Source organism: Aspergillus mulundensis (genome assembly GCF_003369625.1).
Source record: "Aspergillus mulundensis strain DSM 5745 chromosome Unknown scaffold_2, whole genome shotgun sequence".
Taxonomy (NCBI): domain Eukaryota; kingdom Fungi; phylum Ascomycota; class Eurotiomycetes; order Eurotiales; family Aspergillaceae; genus Aspergillus; species Aspergillus mulundensis.
The window spans coordinates 939482-960467 of record NW_020797890.1 but is presented as its reverse complement, the minus strand read 5'-3'; the positions used below and the strand labels follow the sequence as shown (position 1 = coordinate 960467).

The 20986-nt window shown below is 51.9% G+C and overlaps 7 protein-coding genes across 7 annotated transcripts; 4 read left to right on the top strand and 3 right to left on the bottom strand.

The window, feature by feature from the left end:
• Nucleotides 1-3082: 3082 nt before the first annotated feature.
• DSM5745_02995 (putative acetate kinase) lies at nt 3083-4775 on the bottom strand (the record flags this gene model as incomplete). Its single annotated transcript, XM_026745011.1, has 6 exons — nt 3083-3133; nt 3186-3566; nt 3621-3693; nt 3788-3850; nt 4013-4327; nt 4396-4775. The coding sequence occupies 6 exons, from the start codon at nt 4773-4775 to the stop codon at nt 3083-3085; spliced, it is 1263 nt and encodes a 420-aa protein (XP_026605877.1).
• Nucleotides 4776-5182: 407 nt separating this feature from the next.
• Nucleotides 5183-7919, top strand: DSM5745_02994 (putative phosphoketolase; the record flags this gene model as incomplete). Its single annotated transcript, XM_026745010.1, has 7 exons — nt 5183-5345; nt 5401-5475; nt 5525-5759; nt 5818-5970; nt 6020-6947; nt 7001-7826; nt 7882-7919. 7 exons carry the CDS (start codon nt 5183-5185, stop codon nt 7917-7919), a joined length of 2418 nt encoding a protein of 805 aa, XP_026605876.1.
• A 1354-nt stretch (nt 7920-9273) lies between these two features.
• Nucleotides 9274-10322, top strand: DSM5745_02993 (RTA1 domain-containing protein; the record flags this gene model as incomplete). The annotated part of the gene is made up of 2 exons (XM_026745009.1): nt 9274-9520; nt 9577-10322. The coding sequence occupies 2 exons, from the start codon at nt 9274-9276 to the stop codon at nt 10320-10322; spliced, it is 993 nt and encodes a 330-aa protein (XP_026605875.1).
• A 424-nt stretch (nt 10323-10746) lies between these two features.
• DSM5745_02992 (uncharacterized protein) lies at nt 10747-11880 on the bottom strand (the record flags this gene model as incomplete). The annotated part of the gene is made up of 2 exons (XM_026745008.1): nt 10747-11525; nt 11574-11880. The coding sequence occupies 2 exons, from the start codon at nt 11878-11880 to the stop codon at nt 10747-10749; spliced, it is 1086 nt and encodes a 361-aa protein (XP_026605874.1).
• A 539-nt stretch (nt 11881-12419) lies between these two features.
• DSM5745_02991 (ATP-binding protein) lies at nt 12420-14187 on the bottom strand (the record flags this gene model as incomplete). The annotated part of the gene is made up of 5 exons (XM_026745007.1): nt 12420-12857; nt 12910-13250; nt 13298-13539; nt 13590-13952; nt 14006-14187. 5 exons carry the CDS (start codon nt 14185-14187, stop codon nt 12420-12422), a joined length of 1566 nt encoding a protein of 521 aa, XP_026605873.1.
• A 1198-nt stretch (nt 14188-15385) lies between these two features.
• DSM5745_02990 (uncharacterized protein) lies at nt 15386-15886 on the top strand (the record flags this gene model as incomplete). The annotated part of the gene is made up of 3 exons (XM_026745006.1): nt 15386-15421; nt 15474-15543; nt 15594-15886. The coding sequence occupies 3 exons, from the start codon at nt 15386-15388 to the stop codon at nt 15884-15886; spliced, it is 399 nt and encodes a 132-aa protein (XP_026605872.1).
• Nucleotides 15887-16871: 985 nt separating this feature from the next.
• On the top strand, nt 16872-20831 carry DSM5745_02989 (translation initiation factor 3 subunit CLU1; the record flags this gene model as incomplete). Its single annotated transcript, XM_026745005.1, has 3 exons — nt 16872-17022; nt 17088-17143; nt 17205-20831. The coding sequence occupies 3 exons, from the start codon at nt 16872-16874 to the stop codon at nt 20829-20831; spliced, it is 3834 nt and encodes a 1277-aa protein (XP_026605871.1).
• Nucleotides 20832-20986: the final 155 nt, after the last annotated feature.

Below are 20986 nucleotides of genomic sequence, written 5' to 3'. Positions count from 1 at the left end.
GAATCGCTGACTGGACTGTGTATACATCACATTTCCAAGGCCCGAACACATAGGGGATTGTCTGCTACACAAGCCACACGTGCTTCAGAAGCTCTGTCACAACAACTGCAGAAATATCGCCTCAGCAACGTCTATCGAACGATAGGTCAAGTCTAAATCTCCGTCTCCGTTCTGCGGTTTTGGTTTTGGTCGCCGTGGGTATGGTATTCCCCCAATTCCAATTCAACTACTGTGACAGCCGAACATTATGACATATCCAACCACCCATCTCATAAACCGCAAGATAATCGAAATGAACGCTCGAACCACTGCGCGCCGAGCCCCAAATCCTCAATATACCTGGCAGGCTGGATCCAAATTCAGTTTACGCCGTCGCAGCCATCCCGTTGCATTCTTTGTGATCCTTCCCGCTAAGAAAACCACATATTACGGCTGTCGGCTTTTCTTCTCGTTAATACTCAACATGGGTGTTCTCTTTGTTCTCAACAGGTATGCGGCTCGAGCTCGCTTGAGCGGCCTGCCGCGGCAATTGGGCAGTCGGAAAAAGCAACCTGCAGACGGCAAGCGCACCAACCCGGGCGCGCAAATTCCTGGGTCTGTCAGAAGATTTGAGATCCGATGTAGCCGCTCGATAGGTCGAGATGCAGCGGATCGATATTTGATATGGGATATCCGATGTAGGGCGCCACGGAGATGTCTTCCAGACTGCTGTTAATGTCTCTGAGGGCTGGACCTTTACTGAAGTGGTGATTGATCTTCTCTGATTGGTACAGAGGCATCTGTCGCTGCTGCTACGTATCCAAGACATATCTTCTAAACAGCTACGGCCCTATACTATACCCTGCTAGCCGGATCAGAGCAGGTCTGCAGAAGACACGCGCAGTTCGCGACCTATTAATCTCCGTGATTCATCTCGCCCGTAAAGCGAAGTGACACTGCAAGAATAAATCAAAAGTTCTTAGCCCTTGTGGCACCGGGGTATTTCTAGAACACGCCTGGAACTGCTACAGGCTCTGATCCAGTGGGAGGCCTATCCGTGGGGGCCACCTCATTAGACATGGTCTTACTGTGCTTTGACTGGGAACGAGATCTGACACCGGTCTAAGTATATCAGCTCAGACACAGAGTGCTCCGTACCGTGTCAGCATCTGCGTATGCGTTCTCGACGGATACTACCCTGCCATCCAGTATACGGAGCATTTGTCTGACTTCCGCCTCACCCGTACTGCCTTGCGCGGGAGAGAAAAAGCAAGCAGGGCGATAGCTGAGATCAATCATCACCGAGATATCTCTCCGCGATGTCCGCGTACCTCCGCGTTATGTAAGAGCGAAAGCTGGTCGTTATCGGTCAACCAGACTCGGGCCCGACAAGTATGGGATTTGGTACACCTGGAAACAATCCGGAGCTGAAACTGGTTGTTGCACACTGTACGCCGCGCTCGGATGAGGGAGATAACCGCGTGGTGTCCTGATCGTACTCCGCGTTGCCACGTCACACGGTGCTGCCGCTGCCACGTTATCTGACTTCTTCAGCTCAACAACTCAGGAACCGAGCAAGCACGGAGAGCTGATCGCCTTGCAGTGCGCTGCACTCCCGCACAGTGTTATTATTAGGCACTCCGAAAGCCTAACGACACGTACAGTAATGACGGGAAACTAGCGATAATTCTTAGCCTGTCCCATCAGCCAGGTAACTCATGATAATCATGCAGATAGCGCCCGCGGCACGATGATCATGCAGCCCCCTGATCTTCGCGACTCGCGAGTCACGGCCGAATCCGTCCTTGGCTCTGATAGTGACTAACTGACTCTTAATCTTACGGAGTAAGTAGTGTGTGATAGTGGCTGGCATAATTATCGCGGAGATTGCCTACTTTGTGATCGAGCAGTTGGTGGTCGAAATTGAGTAACTTGGAAGGTTATCGCTTCGGCCCGTTCTCTTGACTTCCAGGTACAGTCCTAGACTACTCCTTCGTTCCTGGCCATGCTTACGGAGTTCACAGGAGGGGCTCGGGATATAGCACCTTCTCCCCGCCACTCACATCCTGCCCTCCAGTATGTCGTTTCAATCGTTCAAAATCAGCTCCCAATTCTTGGACCCTCCTTGATACGCAATCCCACCTTCCTGGGGAGGAAAACAAAGACAAAGAACGGAGAGAGTGAAGCGGCGGTGGCGCTGTGGCAAAATTCGAAATCTCCGTACCTATCCATTCATCTAAAGCCCTGGTGTTGGAAGCTAACGCTGGAACGCAGATACCTTACAGAAGGAGGAAGAGGGATGCGTCTCCGCCCGCTGATCAGTGATGGGGTGATGGATCAGTGATCACCATGATCCATCTGGCCTGTCAGGTGATCTGAGTACGCTGTACTCCACAGTCAGTCACAGTCACAGTCCGGCCATTCCGTCTACCTTATCCAGGAAATCGAGGTCCAGACCAGGTCCAGACACCAGCAAGTCAAGCAGTAGCCAGTCCGCAAGCCACGGGAGATTGGAAGATCCCTAGGCTGCGCCATAGTCAACGCTGGCTTTGTTTCTTGCTGGTGGCTTTGGGTCTAAGGATTGAGGCGAGCTATGATCATTGATGGAATATTAGGGCTACGGCATGGCGCCGGGGTTTGCTTCATTGCCCAATCGCAAAGTGACTCAAAACCAGGAAAGGGACAGAAAGATTGGTCAATCTGGCAAAAGTACCGGGATGCCGCGGGCAGATCGGAGGCGTTCCGGTGCCTTAATCTCAGTTCTCTTTGTCCCGGCGTTTGGCTTGGCGGCAGTTTGATTGATAGGGCTTTAATAGAAGTTCCGGTGGCTTGACTGTTGGGTTGGCGAAGGGTCCTGTTTGAGAGGAACGGAAGTTCGGAGTTATGGAGTGGACAGGTAAGTCACGGAAGGTCTGGATCCTCAACAGTCTCGACCATTTCGTATGAGTGGGTGGTTTGAGAGTTGGGGCGTTTTCGATATATTGGATATTTGGGGTATGTTGGAGGTGGTTGTGGGTATAATCTGTCACAAGGATATTGATCGTGATACTGACAACGGTCGAAACAGCTATCTCGTCTATTGACGGTTAATCTCCTATCTGTCCTACTTTTTACCGAGACCCTGCGTCTGGATACAGTTAAACGCCATCTCGAACTGCAAGGGTCAACATTAGCAACCGTCTGACAATGATAGAGAGAAAACTCACCTGCTCATCAGTCTGGCAGATAAATACTCGCCTCTCATCTGACTTGCTACTCGCAGTGATATCCACCACCGTTTCATCCTCACCAGGCCCCTTCTCATTCTTCTCCGAATCAACCGCAAAACCAAGGCACCGTGTCTTCTCAACGATAGCCTTCCTCAACAGCGCGCTCTTTTCACCGATCCCTCCGGCAAAGACAAGCCCGTCGACCTGCCCATCCAGCTTGACGAAGTAATTCCCAATGTAGCCAACGATGCGATCGACGAGGATATCAAAAGCGAGTTTATGCTGTTCACTCGGTGGGTTCTCGACAGCTATTTGGGAAAAGTCCGTGGTGCCTGTAAGGACCTTCCAGCCGGATTTCTTGTTCAGTATCTCCTCGGCCTGCAACGCCTTGTTAGATGTCGAATCGACCATGTCCCTGGCATTCTAACTTACCGTGCTGATGTGCATTTCTTTAGTACTGGCAGGGCTGAGCTTTCCCGCCTCGCTGGTATAGTGGAAGACAAGCCTAGAAAAACCGGGAATTAGCTCTCATGCAATGCAAGGGGGCGCACGGATCCAGGCCGATCAGTCCAGATCTAAATGGCAACTCAGGCACTCACGATGGATCGATATCGCCGCTGCGTGTGGCGCCTGGTAGTCCGGCCAGGGGCGTCAATCCCATTCTGCACAGGCAGGTATGTTAGCAATGCATCAGTATGGAGTCTGGAGTGTTCACGATTGGCCGGTTGCGTTCCCGGAACGCAGGACGCAGGACGCAGGACGCAGGACGCAGGACGCAGGACGCAGGACGCAAGGGATAAATAATGATTGGTCTAGGCACATACGAAGTATCGACGGATCTCCCATCCTTGATCGCGCAAATCGACGCTCCGCTCCCTATATGCAGGGCGATCAGGCTGGTCTTCTCAACCGGCTTCTTCAAGTACTCTGCCACCGAGCGCAGGATGAACGAGTAGCTTATCCCGTGGAACCCGTACTTGCGCAGCTTGTTGCGCTTCGCCGTCTCCTGGTCAATTGGGTACGTTGTCACGTAAGGGGGGAGAGTCTTGTGGAACGAGGAGTCGAAGAACGTGATGCTCTGGACATTGGGGAGCTCCTTTTTGCAGAGCCGGACGATTTCGAGCGCGGAGAAGTTGTGTCTGCCGAGCAATTGTCAGGTATGCTTCACGGTACCAAGTAGATCCCAGACAGGTATAGAGAGACATACAAAGGCGCCAAATCCTCCAACTCCTCCAACTGATGATACGTCTCCTCATTGATCACGACCGCGCCTTCAAAGTCCCCCCCATGCACCACGCGATGACAGATATAGGCCAGGTCGTCGGGGCTTGCGACATCCTTGAGGTCCGGATCGTTGATGCAGCGATCGAGCAGGAGCTTGAAAGCATCCTGTCCCGAGCTTACTTTTTCCTTCAGTTCTTCTTTCTTCTCTTTCTCGCCGACGCTGTACTTGAGTTTTGCGGGGGGCGCGGTGATGCCGGAGACCTGCGCGGTCGCGATGACGGACGGCGTTTGGGTGTATGTGTAGAAGGTTATTTTTACCGACGATGAGCCGGCGTTCACAGAGAGGATGGACTTGCGGGGCATTTTGTGTAGTTTTGTTCTGTGACTTCTGTCGTGGTGTGGTCTTGGTAGGTTGGTTGAAGTATATAATTGTCGGCGGGTAAGACGATTTGACGAGTCCCGGTTGTGTCGCGGATGGATTCAATTACTTGATATTTTGCCGGTGCCTAGGAGTTTCTTTTACTTATCCATCCTGCTTTCTGACGTTTTGTACTCCGCTGCGCGCTTGTTTGTTGGCCGTGGCCTGAGTGATGTCAACATTCGGTGACGTAGGACGTAGCCCTGTTCCGAGCCTCCCGTTGGACAAGGCCAGACCGTCTCAAGGCCTATATATCCTCGAGCGCCGACAAAGATATCTCGAGCGTTTCTCTGCAGAATCACCTAATCTACAATCTGCACCTCTAATACCATCTACACGTACCACCGCCATCATGCCCGGAGAGATAATTGACCGACCGAATCCGGCGCCGAAGCCATCGCATGTCCCCGATCTCGTGGAACAACTCCTTGTGCCCGCGCAGAAGAAGAGTCTGGATCAGAGCGATTGCGATGCATTGCTCAAGTACCGCCGCGCGGCGGCGTACATTGCTGCTGGTAAGCTTGCTATGACGGATTTGATCTGGGCGTGCGCCGAGCTAACGCAGTACAGCTATGATCTTTCTCCAAGACAATGTGTTGCTGAAGCGGAGTCTCAAAAAAGATGATATCAAGCCGCGGCTTCTTGGTTAGTGGCTTTATCTCAGGGTTGAGAGTGAGTATACTAACTTGTGCAGGACACTGGGGAACATGTCCCGGGTTAATCCTCGTCTACTCGCACCTAAACTACCTCATCAAGAAACAGAACCTCGACATGCTGTACGTTGTTGGGCCAGGACACGGAGCGCCGGCGCTGCTTGCGGCGCTGTGGCTCGAAGGCTCGCTTGGGAAGTTTTACCCTGAGTACAGCAAGGACAAGGAGGGATTGCAAAACCTCATTTCGACGTTTAGTACCAGCGCCGGGTTGCCTAGGTTAGTCAGGAATCCGACCATGTGGAAAAAGTGAGGAAGGCTAACATGCTGGATGAAGCCATATTAATGCCGAAACTCCCGGTGCTATTCATGAAGGAGGAGAGCTGGGTTATGCGCTGTCCGTGTCGTTCGGCGCGGTCTTTGATAACCCTGATTTGATCGTGACCTGTGTGATTGGAGATGGAGAGGCAGAGACTGGTCCTACAGCCACGTACGTTTCTCTAGGCAGATTGTCTGGGTTGTGCTAACGAGAGCGTCAGATCATGGCACGCAATCAAATACCTCGACCCCGCGGAGTCAGGAGCGGTTCTTCCGATCCTCCATGTAAACGGCTTCAAGATCAGTGAGCGCACAATATTTGGATGCATGGATAACAGGGAGCTCGTGTGCCTGTTCACGGGTTACGGGTACCAGGTTCGCATTGTTGAGGATCTGGACAACATCGACAACGACCTTCATAGCGCAATGTCGTGGGCAGTTGAGGAGATTCGGAAGATCCAAAAGGCTGCGCGTTCGGGCAAGCCTATCATGAAGCCTCGGTGGCCTATGATCGTCATGCGAACGCCCAAGGGTTGGTCAGGGCCGAAAGAGCTGCACGGTCAGTTCATCGAGGGATCGTTCCATTCTCACCAGGTTCCTCTTCCCGCTGCGAAGAAAGATGACGAGGAGCTCCAGGCTCTGCAGAAGTGGCTTTCCTCATACAAACCTGAGGAGCTCTTCACAGAGTCCGGCGATGTCATTGACGAGATCAAGTCCATCATTCCTTCGGATGAAAAGAAACTCGGGACGCGGCCGGAGGCCTACAAGGCTTATATTGCGCCCGACCTTCCGGACTGGAAGGAGTTTTGCGTGAAGAAGGGGGATCAGTTCAGCGCTATGAAGGCCATTGGCGGCTTCATTGACCAGGTTTTCGTTAAGAATCCGCATAATGTTCGGTTGTTCTCGCCTGACGAGCTCGAGAGTAACAAGTTGAGCGATGCCCTGTCACATACCGGAAGGAACTTCCAATGGGACGAATTCTCGAATGCGAAGGGAGGCCGTGTGATTGAAGTTCTGAGCGAGCACATGTGTCAGGGCTTCATGCAAGGGTACACACTGACCGGTCGTACGGCCATGTTCCCTTCGTATGAGAGTTTCCTTGGTATTATCCATACCATGATGGTCCAGTATGCCAAGTTCACAAAGATGGTGAGTCGAGCGACATGGTCAATCATAACGTTTTCCAGCTGACCAGCAAACAGGCCAAGGAAACGACATGGCACCGTGACGTGAGCAGCCTCAACTACATCGAGACCAGCACCTGGGCCCGACAGGAGCACAACGGTTTCTCCCACCAGAACCCGTCCTTCATCGGCGCAGTTCTTAACCTGAAGCCGGACGCCGCCCGCGTTTACCTACCTCCCGATGCCAACACGTTCCTCACCACCGTGCACCACTGTCTGAAATCAAAGAACTACATCAACCTCATGGTCGGCTCAAAGCAGCCCACTCCGGTGTATCTCAGCCCAGAAGAGGCAGAAAACCACTGCCGAGCCGGCGCCTCAATCTTCAAGTTCTGCAGTACCGAGGAGGGAATCCGGCCGGACGTCGTCCTGGTCGGGATCGGTGTCGAGGTCATGTTTGAGGTCATCAAGGCTGCTGCCATTCTGCGAGAGCGATGCCCTGAGCTTCGCGTTCGCGTCGTCAACGTGACGGATCTGTTCATCCTTGAGAACGAGGGTGCTCACCCCCACGCCTTGGAGAACGAGGCATTCGACAACCTCTTCACTGAGGACCACCCCATCCACTTCAACTACCACGGCTATGCCAACGAACTTCAGGGCTTGCTCTTCGGCCGTCCTAAGCTCGACCGGGCTACCATCAAGGGGTACAAAGAAGAGGGAAGCACCACGACGCCATTCGACATGATGCTTGTCAACGAGGTGTCTCGATACCATGTTGCCAAGTCAGCTGTCATTGGAGGAGCGAGGTGGAACGAGAAGGTCAAGGTGCGGCAGCAGGAGCTTTGCTCTGAATTTGATCACAACATCCGTGAGACGCGGAAGTATATTGTGGAGAATCATCAAGGTGAGTCCGCGCTCCTTGAGCGTCTCTTTCCAAAACATGCGCTGACTTCTCATAGACCCTGAAGGCACGTACGATATGCCCTCGTTCGACTAGAGCAGTACGTAGATGAAGACACGACTGGACATGTTAGCGTACAAATCATAGCTTTTTCTCCCTTCAAAGCCTTTGCCAGATTCATAGGCAGATCGTAGAGGCTAGAGCTGACACAGATCCGAAGCAGAAAACCGTAGGAGAAGAGATGACAGGGGATGTCTGTTACACGGCTGACATAACCTTGTCCCTGTCGATCACTGCATTCATCTAACTCTCTCTTCCTCGACTTCTCTTCTTCCAACTTCCCATCATTATCAAAATCTCCCAACTTCAGCTTGTGCTCCGTATTCCCCGCGCTGTTTCTGCTATACCGTTGTCCCAGCTGTGGCGGTTGCTGCATCAGTGCGTCCCTTCAGCGTCCGCTCCCGATCATTTCTCGATGCATCGGCTCATCTCGTGTCAGAATTGTTTCGAAAGGATGTGATCCTTAGTGTCGAATTTTTGGGACCTCAATCACAGTCGCAGACTCTCGGCATTTCTCATCATCTGCTAATTCGCGATGGGATTCCCGGCATATACGTGGATGTCGAGACTCGAGAGCCATCCAGTCGGCCTCATGAGGCTCTTCTTGTTTGTTGCGACTTGATTGAGTCGTCGATAAGACTTCGCGGTTAAATTGGTAGAGAACCCCGACATCGATCTTTTAAGGAATCGGACCATGACCAAAACGGCCCCATCCCACGCGCCAATGAGAACAGCATGATAAGTTCAACTCAAGCCTTTCTGGGTAGGCGACAAAGTCCCCGATCTGCTCGGACCAACTTTCGCCAGCGACTAAACCCTTTCCATCCAACCTTGCGACAATTTGACAAACCTGGGGGCTTCAGCCTTGGGAGAGCCCACCCAGACCATCAACTGCCGAATGACACGCGGCCCGACCGAGGACCAGGGACAGGAATCGAGCAATCACAGAGCCCTCTGTGCGGGAGTGCTCCGCCAGCATCCGAAGGCTGCCATCATGAGAAACGGCGGGCATCCAAATCTATCCGGTCCCGACTCGGGGTTGGCAGATTTTTTGGCGATTGGCACTTTTCGCGATCTCCTTTCGCGTCATGTTGACTGTTTCAGAGGCCGTCGGAGAGTCATCCTCATGGCCAAGTCTCTAAGCCTCGTTCGTTCATAACTGATCTCTCATGCTGCTTGATTCCTTGCCGCCGTCGCTCGTTTACCGATCTTTTGGCCCCAAAGGCCTGTCATTCTTTTGCTATATCTAGATTTCTACCCCATATTATTCCTTAGTCTCAAACTCGACCGGCTGCCCCTCGGCCTACACCAATATTGATCTATTCCTTTTGAGTCCCGGCTGTTCCTCCGTCTCGACAGTTTCTCTTCGCAACTACGACCACGGTCCAAGATGTCGGAAATAAACCTCCAGGACGTCATACTGCCTAATGGCACCATCCCATATGAGGTCAGGAAGCAGATGCAAACCGGCTGCTATGCCTATGTCGAAGGAATCGGCACTCCTTATGGCTATGTGCCCTCTCTCGCTGCAGGCATTGTCTTCCTTGTCCTCTTCGGCCTTACCATGATCGGCCAGACAATACAGTTTGCCTGGAAACGGACCTGGTGGTGCGCTGTATTCGCCGTTGGGAGTCTCAGTAAGTGCTTCACTAACTACTGAGTATTCAGAACAACATCGCTCATACATCCACAGCCGAAGTCATAGGCTGGGCCGGCCGAACATGGTCTGCAGAGTGCCCATACAACACCAACGCCTTCCTCATGCAAATCACAACCCTGATCATCGGTACGCCAAAGCCTACCTCCCCTGCATACCCCGAAATCGGACGGACCAAACTAACCCACACAGCCCCCACATTCTACACAGCAGGTGTCTACGTCCTCCTCGGCCGCTTCATCCAACTCCTCGGCCGCGACTCCTCAGTCCTCAGCCCGCGAGTCTACCTAATAATCTTCGTAACCTGCGACGTCATCTCGCTTGTCGTGCAAGCCATCGGCGGCGGCATGGCATCCGTCGCAGCAGCCCAGGAAAACGGCAACACAACCCCCGGCACAAACATTATGGTTGCAGGCATCATCTTCCAAATGGCCTCGATCACGGTCTTCGTCCTCTGTGCCGCGGACTTTGTCCGCCGGACATTGCGCCGCCGCCTCCTGCAGTCGTACACCAAGACGATTGTGCCGCTGCTTGCGGCCATGATCTTCTCCGTTCTGTGTATCTATGTCCGGAGTATCTATCGAACCATTGAGTTGCTGGAGGGGTGGAGCGGGTATCTGATTACGACGGAGAGGTTTTTTATTGCGCTTGATGGCGCGATGATGGTCCTGGCTGTTGCCATCTTCAATGTTATCCACCCGGGCTGGTTCTTGCCTGGGGCTGGGGATGCAAGGAAGGGGAGTGAGGAAGGGAGTTTGACGGAGCTCCGGTACCGAGGCTGAGCTTGATACGGCCATTCTTGCTTTTTAAAGGTCTATTCTCTTGCGATTTTGCTATCTTGTTCCCAGCGCTTTTTCATGCATGCGTCTTTGGTTGACCATGGTCAACTAGAGAAATCCCGTGTCCGGTCTTTTATACACTATTTTGAAGAATAGAAAGTAGAGTTGGACTTGAAGAAGGATAATAACAAGATATTGCAACCTAGCTTCATACACTCATCAAAGTGCAAAAACAGTAAAGCCCCGAAATTAATTACGATACAACAAGATTAGGGAACCAGACTCCGTATTAACCCTCCCATAGCTTCATTTTGCACCATCCCTTCGCCAAGGCTAACGCGGGAACAAAATCATAGAACCGAGAAAATAAAGAAAAAGTCGAAGATAGAAGAACGAAATAGCAGAGAAGAAGTGCAGACAATTCCCACTAAAAACCATCAACAGCCTCGATCCAGCCATACACCAGCCCCACGACCAGAGTAGCCAATGTCCAAACAGATCCCCAAGCCCAAGCCCCTTCGAAGCTAGCACCGCTGACCGTTCCTGCAACTTGAAGGACGGTGTTGATCATTTGAGCAGCGGCCAGAATCAGCGTCCGGGAGCCGAGAACCCTAGTTCGCCGGGAAAGCGCGCCCCAGGTGTTTCGATAGATGGCCGAGGCAAGGTACTCTCCCTGCTTCGGAAGCACGGACTTTCCTTCCTCGCCTTCAGTATCTTGGGCGGACTTTCCTTCCTCACTTTCAGTATCTTGCACGGCTGGAGTGCCTGTGGAGCTGACAAAGAGGAAGTCCCTTGCTGCAAAGCCCGCCGGGACGAGAGAGAGGAAAAGAATAGGCAAGCCGGCAGGGCCAGCGTGGACTCGGGAGATGTTGGGAAGCCTTTCAAAGTGCACGACTAGTTTCGCGGGAAGATAGGTCTCGTAGCTGAGGTACAAGGTGACGGTGTAGATGGCGGTGGCGAGGACGGTCGTGTAGGTGGTGATTGCCCAGTCTTGAAGAATGCCCCTGTTGGAAACAGCAGTAAAGGGCGCGCGGGTGAGATTGTGGACGAAATTGGGGTTGCGCAAGAAGGCAAAGGGTACGGCAGTGGAAAAGACCACGATCGCGTAGGATACGAGGACGGTCGTCGGACGAAGGCCATAGAATGATGAAAGCAGAGCATATGTCGGCAAATGCATCAGTAGCGAGAAGTGTAGAACGTCGCGTCCTGATAACACGTCAGTCAAGCACCGATATAATCGAGAAGGCTGCTTACCATCAAATCCCAATGTCCAAGCTAGCGCGACTTCCACGGCTTTCCATGCCATCAAACCGCCGACTTCCCACCATTCCTCGAGATGTCTACTGACGCGACCGAGCTCGCCGAGGGTAATCGCAGACGTGAGAGTAAACAGAGTTGAGCTGAGCGCTAGGCTACTGATAATTACCAGGAAGAAGCGGGCCACTGATGGAATGCGCTCGATTGCTGACTTTCGAGGGGTAGGGGGAGCTTTTGCGACTTCGGCATAAGACTTTTTCGGACTAGAGGACGCAGCGACCTCTTTCTTGCGAGGAGTCACCATTTCGTAATAGTATGCGGGCAGTAGCAGCTTGTAATCGTGAAGACTCAAGGTTTGGAAACGCTGAAGAGAAGAATTGAAGTGGAAGGAGGAGATATTCTGGTGGTGGGAGGGCGGTGATCATCGATGATGTCACCAACGTCACGGGCCATGACCTGAACAATCAAGATCAGAGATCGAGATGGTGGCTGGCTTCCATGGTAAAGATCCTGTCAGAAATATCCCCTTCGGTCATTGGACAAAGACTTGTAACCCCTTACCTAATCCAGCCCCGGCCTGAGCTTGTCTTGCGCAGTGTGTTCGTGACCCTTACAAACGAATATATAGTGCGCTATTTCAGCTCCTACCGAGCATTGCTAGCACAAGCTACGCATGAGTATTTCTTCCATGTGTTCATGTAGTACTCATAGGATGTAAACACACTAAACAATAGCTAGGATAACATTCGTCTATAAATACAATCACCGGGGTATATAACACCAGGCCACCGGTCTATCAAATAAATCATAAACATTCCACTTGATATCTTTCTCACAAGCATCTCAGTCGTCCTCCTTCTCCACTGGTTTAGTGAAGAATTCCAAAGTCCCCTGCTCTCGACCCTTGGTATCCCGCATCGCTATCTGGTACTTCCCTTGATCCCAGAGATCCTTGATGGTTAATTCTCGAGTACGTCCCAAGCTCTCGATAGCACTGATACGATCAAGGGTAGCTTCCAAGTGCTCCTCAAATCCTGGCTGTTTGCAGACATCGCGGAACGCAAGCTGCATAGGTACAGAGTCGGCTCGAACCATCGCACGCGAGTTGATGGTGAAGACATTTTCGTGATCGTAGCTTTGGATAAAGTCGGCCCGAGTCATAATCTGTCGTGCCTCGTGGAGTGGTATTTCCGGTAGTATGTGCCCGTGCTCGTCATCATAGGTCTTCTCCATTGATTTCTCTTTGTCTACCAACGCCTTGGCCATTACCATAGCTGCCGACTGTTTCGCGTTAGAAAAAAAAGAAATCAAACGTTAATCAGCAAATACTTACAGCATACTTCTGCTGGTCCATGACATCGTCATCCATCTCTTCGCCAAGAATCCAGCATTTGTTGAGAAACCATGTCTTTTCAGCTTCGCAGATACTGTCGCACAGCTTCATGAAATCTGGAGCCTTTGCGACTCTACTAAGGTAAGATAGGCGACCTCCAACCTTGTCGTATACTTCTTTAAGGACTTCATCGGATAGGTGCTCGTTGAAAGAGTCTTTGCGGTATTTCCTCAATGCGGCCATGGCCTTTCCTTTAGGGAGATCGACCACAGGAATAGTTTCCATCCTAGTTGCGTATCGCTTCAGCCTCTCATAGACCCAGTAGTCATCGCTGTTGAAGACTGCTTCCGTCAGTTCACTCCATGGTCGAAATGTTATCAATACGTACCCGTCGTAACAAGGTTACTGGCTGCCCACTGTTCGGCTCTTTGTTGGATCATTTCGAGGAGGTCTTGGCCTTCGGAATCGTCTCTGACCATGTGTGTGCTGTTGATGATCAATACAAGCGGAGCTTTACCCCTATTCCTCCTTTTCATTGCCACCTTTTCCAGCTTGTTGAAGGCACGCTCTATGTCCAAGAGAGCGGTGGTGTCCCTAGGTCCTTTGATGCTGAAAAGACTGCCGATATAGCTGCGAGGATCTGTTAATACAGAGCTCAGGTTGGGTTCAAACTGACGTACTCCTCGTGGAATTCAAAGTCTAGTGCTTTTCCAAGTCGAATCCGGAAAATCTCTTGATCACCATGAGCATCGAAGATTGCGCACCCGTCTCCGTTGATCTTGCGCATTGCCTCCAGAAGCATGGATGTCTTCCCGGTGCCTTTCTCACCGATCAGCAAGAAATAGTGGCCCGGAATTTGGCCCTTGATAATCTGGTCAATTCTCGGTTGCTCGTCTCGGACCATCCAATGCTCCTCATGGTGATACTGGTGTTTCGTATCCACCCCAGCAACCTCGAGAGCAGGGTCGCCTGGCTCAAATGCGTTCTCCATCTTCTGCAGAATGAGATACTTGTAGTACTTATGGTATGAGAAACCAGCAATACTATTATTGGTCAGTAAAAAACCGAATACAGCCCAATTTAGGAGCGGATGTACCCTAGAACAGCAATTGATGCAAACGTAGTTGCGGCCGCCTCCATCATCTTCAGTATTGTTGATCTGAGATTGGGGTCCTGGTCATTGCCTCTGCCTTTCCCATCGTCTTGCTGATTTACTTGGTCCTGAGGATCGGGAGCTGAAGGAAGGGAGTTTTGGGAGAAACTTTGGCCAGAGTACATGGCCAGCACCCTCCCCGGCCGCCTTAATGGTAGCCATGGCCGCGGTCGAGTTGAAGAGACTAAGGACAACTTAACGGAGCGAGAAAGCATCCTTGGGCTGCTTGAGAAGGGAAAAAGAATAAGAAAGAGGCAGAGATTGGATGAAATTGGATTAATGAAAGTAAGGTCGACAGCAAAGAATGGCGGTGTAGACCAGAGTGGTCGTGCTTGAAGCTGAAGTTCTGGCAGCTGGTATAGAAGGACCAAGCGGCGACTGGACGCAATTGGAGCAGCCCAGGGGTGCAAGCTTCAGAAATCGACGGTACCTGACCTGCAAGAATTCTCACAAAAAATATCTAAAAGAGTGTGGAGAGTGGATATAAGAGAAGAAGAAAAACGGGGAAATTAAAACAAAGCGGAGGATAAGAGAAATGAAGTCAAAAAGAAAGAATGGAACCGATGATGTTGTTTGGTGTCGCAGAATGGAGCCAAATCGATGGCGTTCTGGTCGTGCTGCGCCTCAAGATCGATGGAGACACACTGCAGATCCGGTTGCTTGGCGGCGAACTTGTCTTCGATCAGGGATTAGCTGAGGCTGACGCTGTGGCGGGGGACTCTGAATTGTTAGCTGTTACTCAGCTTTGACTTCTTAGCTGTCGGCAGGTATTGTATTGCTGTAAGCCATATTGAGAGAGTGGTGTGGAGGAAAAAACGATGAGTTGGCATCCATGCTGGAGGCGGCCGCCTTATTAAGGTCTGCACAAGATCTGGTACAAAATATTGGAATATGGAACTTTACCTACAGATAAGAAATTAGAACCATTCAATGAGAGACACGTAGGGTACTATTCTATGGGGAAATATAGAACTTCCCCAAGTCATGCTTAAATCATGCAACACATTCTACCACCTAAGCCAGCAGATAATCCATGCCTGTCCTAGAATCCACGCTGAGGACCGTGGCCATGCAGAGTGGCTAGTAGAACAGGTACCGAGAAGTTGTTTAGGGTCTACCTAGTAGGTACCCATTAACACATTGCTTAGACAACCAGCAGTAGGCGAGCATATTGTTCTACAATAACATTTTCTGCCCATCTCTCTCCTCTCTCTTCCTCATCCCTTTGTCCATCCACTCTTTCCTCACGCATTTGTTTCTCTTAACTCTACGCACCTCTACTCGGTTCCTCACCTACCTCGGTAGACCGAACCCATCACAAACATGCCCAAAACGTGGAACAGCGAAGCCGAACGCAAGGTATGTGTTAGGTCCAGTATCCCGTCCTTTGACCACTGTTGACCTTTCAAAGCTGCTTGTCGGCATTCTAGCGCAGGTTGATCGCGTTGATTATCCAACTCTGGCTGCACATATGGGGGATGGTCTGGCTCTGTTATTGGCAATCACCAAAGGACCTTACTGACTATAGTAGGATTTTCTGTTGCTGCCCTAAGGCAACAGATATGCAAGCTCCGCAGAGAAGCCGGTATCCCTGCAAATAGCGTTGGAAGAGCTCGTGTTCAAGCCCAGGGTGGCACTCCCAGAAAATCCAAGCAGTCTGCATGCAAAGACACTCCCATCGAACGAGCCAAAAGACCGTATTGTTTCATCGATGATGACAATGACGAAGATAAGGATTTGCACAAGGATGTCAAGCCAATTATCAAAGAGGAGGACGACAAGACGCCGAAGATCGAGCCTTTTGTTGTCGAACTCGTTGATTAACCGGATGGATGTGTCGGTACATGGAGGATACTGTTGGCTCGCGAGCTCGTTGGCGGTCTCGTAAAAAGTAAGACATCCTCAAGGTTCCAAATTGCGGTAACTGACTGGTGCCAGCGTCTCCTCGCGCCAAAGTGGATACAGCCGACGAGACAGCTTCTGATATGGCGCGGTATATGCCATATGGGTAACTCTAGGTGAACAATCGGGCTCGTTCTAAGAGATGAGAGTATTTGATCAGGTGGCAGGTATGCAGGGCCGTTGAGCAGGAGCTGCAAATACTGACTTCAAGAGCGTCTGATCTTGGCCATCATTTGGACATGGGTGTTTCCGTGGCTAGACCTCCAGGAGACCTTAACAAAATCGATCAGCTAGTTTTTTTATGCAAAACAGTGAAACCACGTTGTACTTCAAACTTCTGTACGGAATGGCAGCCGCGATTGAGCTCCGCCGAATCCGAACTATGCCCACAGTATTGTATGTCATTGTCGCGGGATAAGCGTGTAGGCAAAAGCGTAACCCCATGCTCAACGCCAGCGAATACAGTTCCACAGGACATCGGTCGGTTTCGTTCGATGTCGAACGAGATGTAGAAGAATAAAAACTACTGGCGCAACATGATGCTATGGGACGTTTTGTGGGGACAGATTCCACCGCCCCGAGGACTTCCGAGGGAGGCCCGGGACCGCATCCGCGAAATTTTCTCTCCAGCGTCAATCCGGCTTTCGCTGTCTTCACTTCTTCATACTCTGGGGTTTGTTTGATGCATTTGCTTGGATACAGGGTGGTTGCTTGACTCAATTGCCCTTCTCCTCTGTATATTATTCTTTTAATCCCCCTTATTCTATACACATCGTTCTCGCTATACTTCATCGAATTTTTTTTCGTTTCTCCGTTCTCCGGAGCTTTACCCACACGGTCACCGACAGCCTCAATTGTTCTTGTCCTCGAACCTGAGCTCAAGCTTCGGCTTCAATAATCATTAAACATGGCACAGACCAATGGTGAGATGGAGCACTCAAAAGGTTTGTTGCCAATGGGAGACAGGGAACATCAAGCTCATCTATTAGCAGAATCTCCAGAGCAATTCACCAACGGAAATGACCAGGAGGGTGTCCAGGAGGACGATGGCGCTGGCGGTACGCTTACCTTTGATTTTGTCCATTATCAGCCTGCAAATATGTCTGACAGATGATTTTTAAAGGCCTCTTCCAGATCTCTGTGAAGCTTCCTCATGAACCCTACAAGATCCAGGTGATGGTGCGTATTACGCAATGGGCAAGTGGACGCGTGAACTTCTCTAACACATATCTCGTCTTAGGTTTCCAGCCAAGAACAAGTCCAGGATGTCCGTCAATCCATCGTCGAGCTGCCCGGCACATTCCAATACACCTGCTTCCATCTCGAGTTCAACGGAGACCGCATCAACGATTTTGTCGAGCTGTCCGAGGTTCCCGGTCTGCAGGCCGACTCTGAGATCGTCCTGGTGGAGGATCCTTACACTGAGAAGGATGCCCGTATGCACGTTGTTCGCCTGCGGGAGTTGCTTGGAGCTGCCGGAGATCGGGTCGACACCCTCAACGGTGTCAATGCTGGTCTGTCCCTGCATGACTCAATTGCTGCTCAGGTTGGCGGTGAGAAATCAGAAAAGGAGCACTCGCTCGCCAAGTATGAGATCTCTGGTTCTTCTTCACTGAAGACCATTCTTCCCAGGTCGGAAGCACCCGCCCCCAAGACTGTCAAGTCCATCTCCCTATCTCCTTGGAACCCGCCGCCTTATCACCTCCGCCAGAAGGGACACTTGCTCTACCTCCAGGTGACTACCAACGAGGGGGAGCAGTTCCAGGTCACCTCCCACGTTTCTGGATTCTTCGTCAACAAGTGCTCTAACAGCAAGTTCGACCCCTTCCCCAAGACCGTCCCTAAGAAGGGCAGCGCGCATTCGCTTCTCAACTTGATCTCCCAGCTCTCTCCTTCATTCGAATCCGCTTTTAAGGAACTGCAGGAATCGAACAACGAGAAGGACCTCTTGACTACGTTCCCCTTCCAGAACTCTATTCCTTGCAGCCCATGGCTCGTCGCGCCTCCGACTTCCAACGTCAACGCTCACCAGCCCGATATCACACGGTCTCAGGAAAACTATCTCATTTCTGGTGTTGACAACGCTGAGACATTGCGAGACTGGAATGAAGAGTTTCAAACCACCAAGGAACTGCCCCGCGAGACTGTTCAAGACCGTGTCTTCCGCGAGCGACTCACATCCAAACTCTTTGCTGATTACAACGAGGCTGCTGCCCGCGGCGCTGTCCTAGTTGCGCGGGGAGAAGTTGCTCCTCTCAACCCCACCGAAGCCCAGGACGCCCAGATCTTCGTGTACAACAACATCTTCTACTCCTTCGGTGCTGATGGCGTTGGTACATTTGCCTCCGAAGGCGGCGATGAAGCTGCGCGTGTGGCCGTCGGCAAGGATGTTCTGGGCATCAAGGCTGTCAACCAGCTTGACATCAACGGCCTGTTCACCCCTGGAACCATCGTGGTTGACTACATGGGCAAGCGCATTGTGGGACAGAGTATCGTTCCTGGTATCTTCAAGCAGCGCGAACCAGGCGAGCATCAAATCGACTACGGCGGTGTTGAGGGCAAGGATGTCGTCGCTACCCACCCCGATTTTGTCTCTGTCTTTGAGAAGCTTTCCAAGGCTCTCAGGATCAAGAAGCACGCCGTGTGGGACAAGGATAACCAGCGCCACGATCTGGAGGGCAGTGTGGAGACAAAGGGTCTTCTCGGTACGGACGGCCGCAAGTACGTTCTTGATCTTTACCGCGTCACTCCGCTCGATGTGGAATGGAACGAGGAAGAGGGCAGCGATGCCTACCCTCACCGCATGTCGGTTCTGCGATTGGAGTTGGTTGAGTCTTACTGGAGGGCCAAGATGAGCCAGTATGTCAAGACCGAAGTCGAGCGCCGTCGTAGCGCCAAGGCTGAGGAGGCTTCTGAGAAGGAAAAGTCTTCTGAAGCTACCGAGTCCAAGGAGGAGGGTAAGGAAGAGGGATCTGAAGAGAAGTCCGAGGAGGCTCTGGATCAGGAGCGTGTCGACATCTCTGGATTCTCCCTTGCACTCAACCCTGACGTTTTCAGCGGCCAGGTTCCTCAAACCGATGAGGAGAAGCAGCAGTGGGCTCAGGACGAGAAGGAGGTCCGTGATGCCTGCGACTTCCTGCGGTCTAAGGTTATGCCAGAGTTGATCCAGGACCTGCACGATGGTGACGTGGGCTTCCCTATGGACGGCCAGTCTCTTAGCCAGCTGTTGCACAAGCGTGGTATCAACATTCGCTACCTGGGTAAGTTGGCCAACTTGGCCAAGGAGAAGGGTTCTCGCCTCGAGGCGCTCTCCACTCTGTTGGTCCAGGAGATGGTTGCGCGTGCCTTCAAGCACATCGCCAACAAGCACCTTCGCAATGTTCCTGCGCCATTTACTGCTTCTTGCGTTGCCCACCTTCTGAACTGTCTCCTCGGTGCTGATGTCAATGCGGCACCCCGTGCTGAGATCGATTCTTCTCTCCGCGAGATTTACCCCGAGGGCGACTTCTCTTTCGAGAAGATCTCTCCCGAAGCTCTCCGGGCAGAGATCGAGAAGCAGGTTACCCTGAGGTACCGCTTCACTTTGGAGTCCCAGTGGTTTAACTCTTTGCGCCACTTGCAGCTGCTTCGTGATGTCGCTGTCAAGCTTGGTCTCCAGCTTGGTGCTCGTGACTTTGCTTTTACCAAGGCACAGGCTGAGGGTCTTAAGAAGCTCCTGCCTGTTACCAACGGTGTTAACGGCGCTGGACAGGACGAGGGCAGCAAGAAGGGGAAGAAGAAGAACAAGAACGGCGACTCTGGCTCCCCGGCTCGTGCCGCTGCTGTCGAGAAGGCGACTGTCACTTTTACCCCCGACGACATTGTCAACATCGTCCCATTGGTCAAGGATGCCTCTCCACGGAGCTCGCTTGCCGAGGAGGCTTTGGAAGCTGGACGCATCTCCCTCATGCAGAACCAGAAGCAGCTTGGCCAGGAACTCATCCTCGAGTCCCTGTCTCTGCATGAGCAGATCTACGGTATCCTCCACCCCGAGGTTGCCAAGCTGTACCACCAGCTGTCTATGCTCTACTACCAAACGGACGAGAAGGACGCCGCTGTTGAGCTGGCTCGCAAGGCAGTCATTGTCACCGAACGCACTCTTGGTGTGGACTCCGCCGACACCATCTTGAGCTACCTCAACCTCAGTCTCTTCGAGCACGCTTCCGGAAACACCAAGGTTGCGCTTGCGTACATCAAGCACGCCATGGACCTGTGGAAGATCATCTTCGGTGCCAACCACCCTGATTCCATCACCACCATGAACAACGCTGCGGTGATGCTCCAGCACTTGAAGCAGTACACCGACTCTAGAAAATGGTTCGAGGCTTCCCTGTCGGTCTGTGAGTCCCTCTTTGGAAAGCAGTCCATCAACACCGCGACGATCCTGTTCCAGCTCGCCCAAGCGTTGGCCCTTGACCAAGACTCCAAGGCTGCTGTTGGCAAAATGCGCGATGCGTACAACATCTTCCTCAGCCAGCTCGGTCCCGAGGACCGCAACACCAAGGAGGCAGAGACCTGGCTTGAGCAGCTCACACAGAACGCTGTCTCCATCGCTAAGCACGCTAAAGACATTCAGGCCCGCCGCCTGCGTCGTATCAACATGGGCACCCGGACACTTGGCACACAAATCCAACCTCAGGTTGGCCAGTCTGCAGCGGACGTCTCTGCCCCTAGCCAGGCCTCTAGATCTGGCATGGACTCGAGGAACATCGATGAGCTGTTGAAGTTCATCGAAGGCGGGGACACCAACTCTTCATCGAGGACCAAGCAGAAGAAGCGTGCTGCCGCCAGCAACCCTAAGCTTCGTGGAAAGAAATCCTCCGCTTAATTTCATATTCTGTTCGGGTAAAACAAAATTGTTGGTTTTAAAACCTCCCATCTTGACGGCCACATACTTTTCTCCAGCCCATTGTTTTTATCGGCTCATGCGTTGGGTGAGCGGAATTCTTGGATATATTTCTATTTGACCTGTTTCCATATCTT